The sequence below is a fragment of the Sciurus carolinensis genome, chromosome 5, assembly GCF_902686445.1.
Source record: "Sciurus carolinensis chromosome 5, mSciCar1.2, whole genome shotgun sequence".
In the NCBI taxonomy this organism is placed as follows: domain Eukaryota; kingdom Metazoa; phylum Chordata; class Mammalia; order Rodentia; family Sciuridae; genus Sciurus; species Sciurus carolinensis.
Window position 1 is genome coordinate 112,729,512 of NC_062217.1, and position 9,065 is coordinate 112,738,576.

General features: G+C 40.4%; 1 protein-coding gene across 1 annotated transcript in view; it reads right to left on the minus strand.

Annotated features, from left to right (window-relative positions):
- The window catches only part of Ank3 (ankyrin 3), a 320,745-nt gene extending 318,551 nt beyond the window's left edge, over window positions 1-2,194 (minus strand). The window contains 1 exon segment of the mRNA XM_047553901.1: window positions 1,496-2,194. Within this exon segment, the coding sequence (XP_047409857.1) occupies window positions 1,496-1,609 (114 nt within the window). The 5' untranslated portion in view covers window positions 1,610-2,194.
- Between the last annotated feature and the right edge of the window lie 6,871 nt (window positions 2,195-9,065).

Genomic DNA, 9,065 nt, shown 5'->3' on the forward strand with positions numbered 1-9,065 from the left:
CATGTCCTAGAAGCCCGTTTATCATGGTGTGAATGGTGGGGGCAAAGATGTGTGGAAAAGTGGCAATCAATAGTGACCTTCCCACAGACAAACCTAATATAAAACTAGAGCAGAATGTAGCAAGACATGGCCATTTTATAACCACCAGGCTGTTCAAGGCTTGGGAATACACCTGCATACAACTCCTTACCCTAAGTTTGCACTTTTAAAAAAATGTATTCAAGAAGTTTATTTACAAGCACAAAGTGGGAACCATCTATATTTAACATCTTGCAGTTAAACCACGGCCACCCTCCGAATTTAGTCTCAAAGTCTGCTCTGCCACGAGAGGTGGAGAACCTTCTCCCATAGACACCAACTCTGAAGAAAATGGCAAAGGGACCAAAAATAGCCACAATCACTTCTGAAGAGAGGGAGGCACATGTGGCAGATGAAACCTGCATGTCATTTACGAGGCACATGCACCAATGCTCAGGACAAATTAAGAATATCTTTCCCTTGGGGATTCTCACAAAGACACATAAAAATGCTTTATGACCTGACTTCCATATTCAAATCACAGAGTTTTAGTTCATTTTGATTAATTGCCATGGAGGAAAGGTGCTTTGGGCCTTACTCCCAGCCAGACCCTAGAAGTTATATTTAAAGGAAAAGCCTCCAAACAGTAAGTACTCTCTGGCTGTGAAAAACACCACTGACCTAAAACACACTTTCTCTTCTCCCCCCTGGTTTGGGGTATCAGTAGGGGATCATCCATGTCTAAGCTCTTAGCTCAAACAATCAGTGCTGAAGGCTGCAGGTCCCGGCCATGTCATGGGAATTCCTGCATTTAGGATAATCGCTCACCCAGCAGGCAAATGCAAACCTATGTGATTTCAGCTTAATTTCACAACACAAAGTTATTTCTATCAGCTTATTTCCATTGTACAACCAAACTAAAAGCACCTTATAGAAATAAGAGGTGCCAGGAAAGAAAGAGGAAAAGCAGCAAAGCAGGAAATGACTTTTCTGCTACGTCTTTAAGGTCACAGATCAGCCTCAGAAACGCATGCATGTGACACAGTTCCAGCACAAAAGCTCCTTTTCCACGAGACAGACCTCTAAGAAGTACAAAGCCTGGCTCTCTGACCTCTCCCTCGGACCCAAGTCACCGCAGTACATTTAACCTTGACTGGGCTGTGCAGAAACTACTTTTAACTCCCTCCCAGCACCTTTCTGTGTTGTGGAAACATGCCGGTGCCTCTGTGAAGTGAGGCACACCTTCCGCATAGCCCTGCAATCCCTCCCCAGGAGAAAATCTTGCCTGGCCATACCATGCCCAGCCCGTGGCCAGTCTCCACTACAGGGCTAGACCATTTATTCCCCATTTACACACCCGATTTACACTCTATACAACATGTAAAAAGAGCCCTTCATGCTTCTCACAGATGCCAGAAGGAGACTAAAACAAAAAGAATCCAGGCAAGATATATGCTCTGGCATACATAGCTACTACCTTTTTCTTCCGATCCCGGGACCGTTTGCGGTGTTTTCTTTTTTTCTCAGTCTCTTCCTCAGCATTGATCTCTAAATCCCTGTTTTTCTTTAATTGTGAGGCTGCATGAGCCATAATGCATTGAAAAAGATCCTGTCAAGCACGCAGGGCTTCCGTGTAAAAGGTGATATCCTCAGGCACCTTTAATCAGGCGTGCAGCAGCATCCCACTCACTGGAGAAAAGCCTTTGACTGGAAGCAGGAAGACATTCAAAAAGGCAGAGATGCTGGAGAAGCTGAAGCGTTTAAAAAGCAAAACGGTGGGGTCCAGACTTCATCCTACACCTTCCTTCACCTGAGCCTCGACACAAGGGTGCAGCCATCGTAATGCATTTACCGTAGTGGAGACAGCTGGGACAGAGGAAGCTGTATTATGGCTGTATCCCCTGCCACCAGCTGGAAGTGTCTAAGTGATTCCTCAGAAGGGGGAATGCTGCAAAGGATGCTCCTCCAAAGGGAAAAAATCAAGAGTCACCACACATGCAGAAGCAAAAATCCAGCACTAATTCTCCCAAACTATTTTAGAATCCTTCAAAAAGAAAGAAAGGGCTGCAATTTATACATCACCACTAGATCTGTACAGAGCAGAATTTAACCCATCATAGAATGGAGCGGTTCCTACTTTAGTTCAACTGCTGATGGTGACAAAATATATAAAATAAGACTTCAAAAAATACGCTACATTTTCCTATGGTGATCCTGACTGCATTATGAGGAAAACAATGCATGCATTGCCGGTCTCAACAGTGCGTCCTTTATGCTGTTATCAGCCCCGATGTATTCTGTAGAGAGGGCTACAGAAGGGCTTGTTGTCTTTTAAAAACAACACGCTGATTACAACACATCATACAGAAAGACGTGAGCATGTCGGTGTATGGAACAGATGCCCAATTCATAGGAGGTTCCCCAGGACTCTCCTCTCATGTGGTCCCAGGGTCAGTACGGGGAATCTGTGCTGTAATCAGTGTTCGAGTCGCTGAAATGCAGATTTGGCTTTCATGTTAGGGTTTGTTTCAATCACCTTACTATTTTTGCCACCTGAGTCCTCAATGACTGCAGCCTCTGAATATTCATTATGTGAAGTGAAGCAGCAGCAGTGCTCAAAGCCTGCCGGGTGTCTTCTGTGAGGATGCACACTCTGGAAGGAATCTAATAAGTGGAAATCATTTACACACACACACACACAGTACTGAGGGACAGCATTAGAAAGAAACTGCTGAAATGTTAGAGTGGGCCTAAAACACGTGGACCTGAGTAAAGAAACACTAATTTCACCAAGAATAAAAAGATGATGTTGTGTTGAAGAGACTTATTGTGCGCACTTAGAATTCTGAACTGCATAACCTTGGAGGATGATGTATGTGGCTTTGTAGGGTTGACTGTAAGGTGTGTAAAGGGTGGAGCACAAAGTCCAGTACATCCATGATGATGTGGCTGGAGTTCTCTGGAGCACAAGCATGAACTCTTGCCAGCAACTTCTCTGCATTTCTGATATGGAGATCAAGGATTTTACCCTTTCTTTCTTTGTAGGCTCCTTTCCAGTCCTGCCAGGCAGTGACAGAAAACAGGAGGGAGAAGACTCAGGCCCCATGGCATCCCATTCTTACTTCATGTGGACTGCACACTTCTGAAAACTATGCAAATCACTCTGGTCATTGTTACTGAGGGCCTACTATGTGCACTGCTGCTCATGGGCTTGCTTTCCACAGAAACTAACTTTATAAATAGAGTTTTGGGAAGTTTCGGTATTGCCTTTGAAACCACCTATTTGACCAAAAAAAAAAAAAAAAAAAAAAAAAGGAAGGGGAGGAATGAAAGTGGAGAATTAAATGTAACTCAGAGCTGGGTGTGGTGGCGCACTCCTGTGGCTCAGGAGGCTGAGGTAGGAGGATCATGAGTTCAAAGCCAGCCTCAGTAACTTAGCAAGTCCATAAGCAACTCAGTGTGACCCTGTCTCTAACTATATACATATTTTTTAAAGTGGGGGGAGTTTGGGGATGTGGTTCGGTACAAAGCACCCCTGAGTTCAAGCCAATAAATAAATAAATAAATAAATAAATAAATAAATAAAATGTAACTCGGACTTAAAGGTGGATAAAACCACATTGGACTTGCAGTAAAAATTAGTGCTTCTGTACCAAGACATTTTATTGTAAAACTAGTAAGTGGGGTAGAGAAGAGTTAAAATTAAAACTTTTCTATGCTTTTGCCCCATTTAAACCAATCTATACTTTTGAGGAACACTCATACAATTTCTTTTCCTTATTTTCAGCAAGTATAAGAGGACAGCCAGCTATAAAACTGGCTGGTTTCCCATTGGCTCCTGAACCTTCTTTTTCATTTTTATTCCTTGTAGACACTAATGATTCTTTAAAATGTACCATATTTATAAGTACCCTTGTTCACAGTAACTTTTCCATCTCAGGCTGGGAAAGCGTTATATATCTCATTGATCTCCATAAGCACACTTGAAAATTAGGAAAATGAGCCACAGGTATTTTTTAACCTATTTAGGTCTAGAAAAAATTCCTTGCTTTCCTGGAATATCCAGAAGTTGAGAATCCATCATGATTTTTCGGACACCATGATGTGAATTTTCATTACCTTGGATTTTCCCTTATATAACAAGTGGTTAGTGAATTAAAAATAAATTCTAAGGCATAGCATATTTTAGATTTTCTTTCTTATAGAAAATTCTTTGAATAAGTTATCCATTTCTAAATTAGAACTCTGAACAGCAACTCTGCCAAGGAAGGTAGCCATGTGGTCCTAAATTTTGATTGTGAGATTACTAAAGGCTCAGACTCTCCCTATCTGGAATACATCCTATAAGGAAACTCCCAACCTCTTTCTGTTCTTAATTCTCAATACACAGACATTGACCTAAGAGACCTACAGATGCTGGTTCCCCTACCCTAAACTGAATCCACAACTCCATCAACAATTCTTGAAAGTAAGTCTTTATTATGGCTAAAATTGAGGCATTAAAAGAACTTTTAAAAAACTTCATTTCATTAAACTTTTCTGTGTGAGTCTTAAGAGTTTGTACTCTTTGGAGAGACTACAGAACTGGTAAAAATCTTCAAAGCAGATATGACTGTCCAGCCAATGCATACTGATGTGTCTGAGCAGCATGGCAGGTCCCCAAATGTAACAAGAATGGGATGCAGACATGGCATTACAGGAAACAACAATTCAAAGTTCAGTCAGTCCAGTGGTCGCTCTAGAGCAACGTCCCCAATCCTAAACCACAAGGGCAGCACTTGCACAGCATGTGGCTGTCCGGCCTGTGGATTGTCAAAGCTACTGACAGGAAAAGAATAATTCTTCAGTGACTTCCCTCAATTAAAAAAAAAAAAATTGACCTTATTTTATAAAAATCCCAAGTGCAAATTGGAGAATATAATGCTAAGTGAGATAAGCCAATCTCAAAAAACCAAAGGATGAATGATCTCACTGATAAGCAGATGAGGACACATAATGAGGGGTGGGAGGGGGGCAAGAATGGAGGAAGGAGGGACTGTATAGAGGGAAAAGAGGGGTGGGGGGGAAGGAAAAAATAACAATGAATCAAACATCATTACCCTATGTAAATGTATGATTATGCAAATGGTATGCTGTTACTCCATGTACAAACAGTTAAAACATGTATCCCATTTGTTTACAATACAAAAAAAAGTAAATTCATGTTATCATTTTTATCCTTTGAATGTCTGCAGGATCTGTGGTGGTCTATTTTTTTTTCCCATTCCAATTATATATTTTTGGTTCCTCTTTTTATCTTGTGCAATCTCATCAGATGCTTATCAATTTAATAAATATTTTATAGAACCAAAAAAAAAAAATCCCAAGTGCAAGAATTCCCAAACCATCCTTTCAAAGTATAGGACAACATTTACTAGCCAAAATTATACGTGAAAGGCAAGTATAATTAGGGCAATGGTAGAGCGGCTGGGCCGAGCTGAAGGAATGGTGTCCTGAAACCCCATCTCTTTGGCTCCCCCAACATTCCTCTGGAAGGTTGCTTTGATGAGCACAATTTGGAAGGCAGCATTCTGCAGCCAAGAACCCCAATCTTTTTCTTGCTTGTCCTTTTGTCACTAGAGGCTATGCAAAAAGTGACTCCTATTAAAAGTTCCATTTTTTTTCCACATTAATTCTCAATTTCTTATCAGTGCTAATGAGTTTCATCTAGAGTACTTCCTGTCCATGCATTATTAGACCATGAAAACTATGACCAAAAAATGTAAAAATCACTTTCTAGTTTGGCAAATGGCATTGTGTTTATACCCTAAAAATCTAATCTAGGAATCAAACAATTGTGACTAAATATTCCACTGAAAATAATGCCAAACCAATTCACTGGGAGGTTTTTACAGGCTTTCAATACCAAAGCCAGGGAATTTTCTTCCTCCTCAATTTTTGCATATACCTTTCCAAGATTTCAAGGCAAGCTTTGAATATTAGTTCAGCCAATTGATAACTTGCCTACTCTGAGTTGTCATTTCACATTGTATCTCCACATTGTTGAGCTGAATTGACAAACAACAATACATGCGATTTCTATGGAGATGACACTGCCACTTGGAGATTCTGAAGTTACAATAGCTGTGCACTTTGAAAAGATATTTGTAGTGGTGTGGAAAAGTGGAAGGGGAGCTGATGTATAGATTAACGGGGGTGGTGGGGGTGCCACATTAAAAAAAAAAAAAAGGATTCCAGTACCACTTCCAAGGTTCTATACTTTTCTAAGCTTGCTCCGGATTCTCAGTGATGAGGTAAGTATGTGTTTTGATGGAAGAAAAACCATTTTGTGCTGCACCCACTCCACTTTCTCAGCAGCAGAACAGCTTTACCCTGAGACAGTCAAAATATTTTTCCTTCACCAAGAAAAATGGATCCATTGTCATTTCATTAATTTTGGCATCCTAGATAACGATAATATCAAGAGACCTTGAGTAGTTTCTGAGTGGTGTGGGGGACAAGAGAGAAAACAATCACTAAACCTGTCAATGGTTATAAATGACAAGCAACCTGGGGGACTTCTGAACTCCTAGTCACAGGAGATTTTAGATAAGACAGATGATGTCCTTATTTAAAAAGTGGCTGGATATCCCTAAGGACAGAAAGTCCACATTCCTTGCAGGGAGTGGTACCTCTGGACTCATAAGCACTGACCGTGGTACCATCTGTCTTAGCACTCAGTCTGCCCTCCTTCCCCAGAGTGTACTGCCCATCCTACTAACCAACCTGACCTCAGCACTGGAGAGAAAGCCAGCTGGTCCCTGGCACGCCAGCTGCTTCAGTGACCTCACAGGGGCAGATGGGGGCAGATACGCAGGGATGGCTTCCCCACGGTCTCTCCATCACACTCACACTGGCCAGGAGAGAGGAGGAGATCTTTCCCTGTCTGTGGAAGGCCCTGAAGCCACATCCCTGGTTTTTGCCCTACCCAAGAGAGTAGCCTGGTAGTGCTTGTCAGAGCACTGAGGAACAGCATGCATCAGGAGAGGTGTGCAAACAGAACAAAGGGGACATGCCATTTTCTCTTTGGGCACCTCTTCTTACAGAAGGCAGAAGCAAGGTCAGACAACTTTGAGGATAGCCTCTCACTATCCCAGAATGCACTGCTTTAAAGGTGATAGAAAGTGCTGGGTTTTTGGAAATAAAGGAACAAATTATAATTTGCACTGGCTAACACAGTAGCCTATACCCAAACGTGGTTACTGGGTCCTGAAATATGAATAGTACAACCAGAAAAATGAATTTTGAATTTTATTTAACTTAAAAATTGTAAATCTAATACTGCTGTTCAATTAAGATACTAGAACACAAATACATTTGGAACAATTTGAATGTATAAGTTCACTTTTCTAACTTTATGAAATAAAATGTAGATCAAATAGTTTCAATGAAAACAGCCTTCAAATTGAGATGTGAACTACACAGATTTCAAGACTTAGTTTTATTTTAAAAAGTCAGTAATTTTGCATATTGATTTATATGAAAATAATATTTTGTATCTGTCCACTAAAATGTTACTAATTTCACTTTGTTTTTATACTTGGAATTTAACCCAGGGCACTTTACCACTGATCTACATTCCCAACTCTTTATTTTCATATTAGGTCTTCCTATAAGTTGCTGGGGGCCTAAATTGCTGAGGCTGGCTTTGAACTGCCTCAGTCTCCCGAGTTGCTTGGATTATAGGCATACACCACAATGCCTGACACTAATTTCACTTTTTAAAAACTTCAAAAATATGGTTATTAGAAATTTGAAATGATATGCATGGCTGAAATACTGAACTTCCTGGACAGCAGTGATCCATAAAAGAACTTATGCTAATAAAAAGAGAGGCCAGTTTGCAGCAGATTCTCTAAATAAACATCAGAGGATACTTTTCAGTCAGTCACTGCTTTCTATAGGAAGACATGAAGCACAAAAACTGTTCTCAGACACTTTGCTAAAAGAAGCATCTAAGGACTCACATACTCACTCTGCTGGTCACTGTCTGGTCTCTGGCTCAAGCTCATGAATGTCTTGGTCTTTACCCTCAGGTATCAATGAGGGAGAAAGCTAAGCAAACCAACACTTAAAACGCACATGTAGGTGCTGTAGAAGCAGCTGTGGAACGTAGAAGATAGAATGAAAAAGTAGATGCTCCCAACAAGGCTTTCTAGGTGCAGGTCTCTTCCCCATTCACAGAATTGACCATTTCATCACTTAACCCTTCATGCTCTGGTCAACACAGCCAACTGCTCATGCACTGAACAGATAGTATGGGATTCCCTCCACCTCTGAGTGCTGTCATAGCTGCCGCTGGTACTGTGGTGAATAAGCCAATGAGGTTCCCTCTCTGAAGCTTCCAGTCTTATTCATACAGGAGGGTCAGCAAATAAATAATTTCACATAGTGATAAGTGTTGTGAAAAAAAGCTAGGAAGGTTGAATTGAAAACGATTGGGTGGTGAACACTTGTTAATAGACTTTTTTGCTTTTTCAATGCTTAGATTCCCCAGGAAAAATAAACAAGAGCGTGAGAAGTCAAGTGAATTAGGCATTCCACTCTATTCAGATAGCAATTCTCCAAAATCATCTTCTAAATCAAGAATGTGATAGTGAGCCATGAATGTTTTTCTCAAGTAGTGTGATTCTGATACATTTAATATTGAAAATAAATAATAGAAGATAAGTGATACAGAAGCCTATGTTGTCTGGAAAATTATAGCTCTCATCACCTTTTTATTAGTAATGTAATAACAATTCTAAAAAGATTGATGGAGTATGACTTCTGAATAATGGGATAAATTTTCCTAGGTACTCATGGAAATGTGTTTTGTTTCACAAACATAACATATTCTATGATTTAATATTCACTAACCTCTTGTTCTTTAATGTTGATTATTTAAGGAGGCCTAAAGGAAAGATAATGCAAGTGAACCAACTAATTTCTACTCCAACTTTGTTACTAAGTCCTTGAGACCTTAGAGAAGTCCTTGTCATTCCTTAGTCCATGTCCCTGTTAAAGGG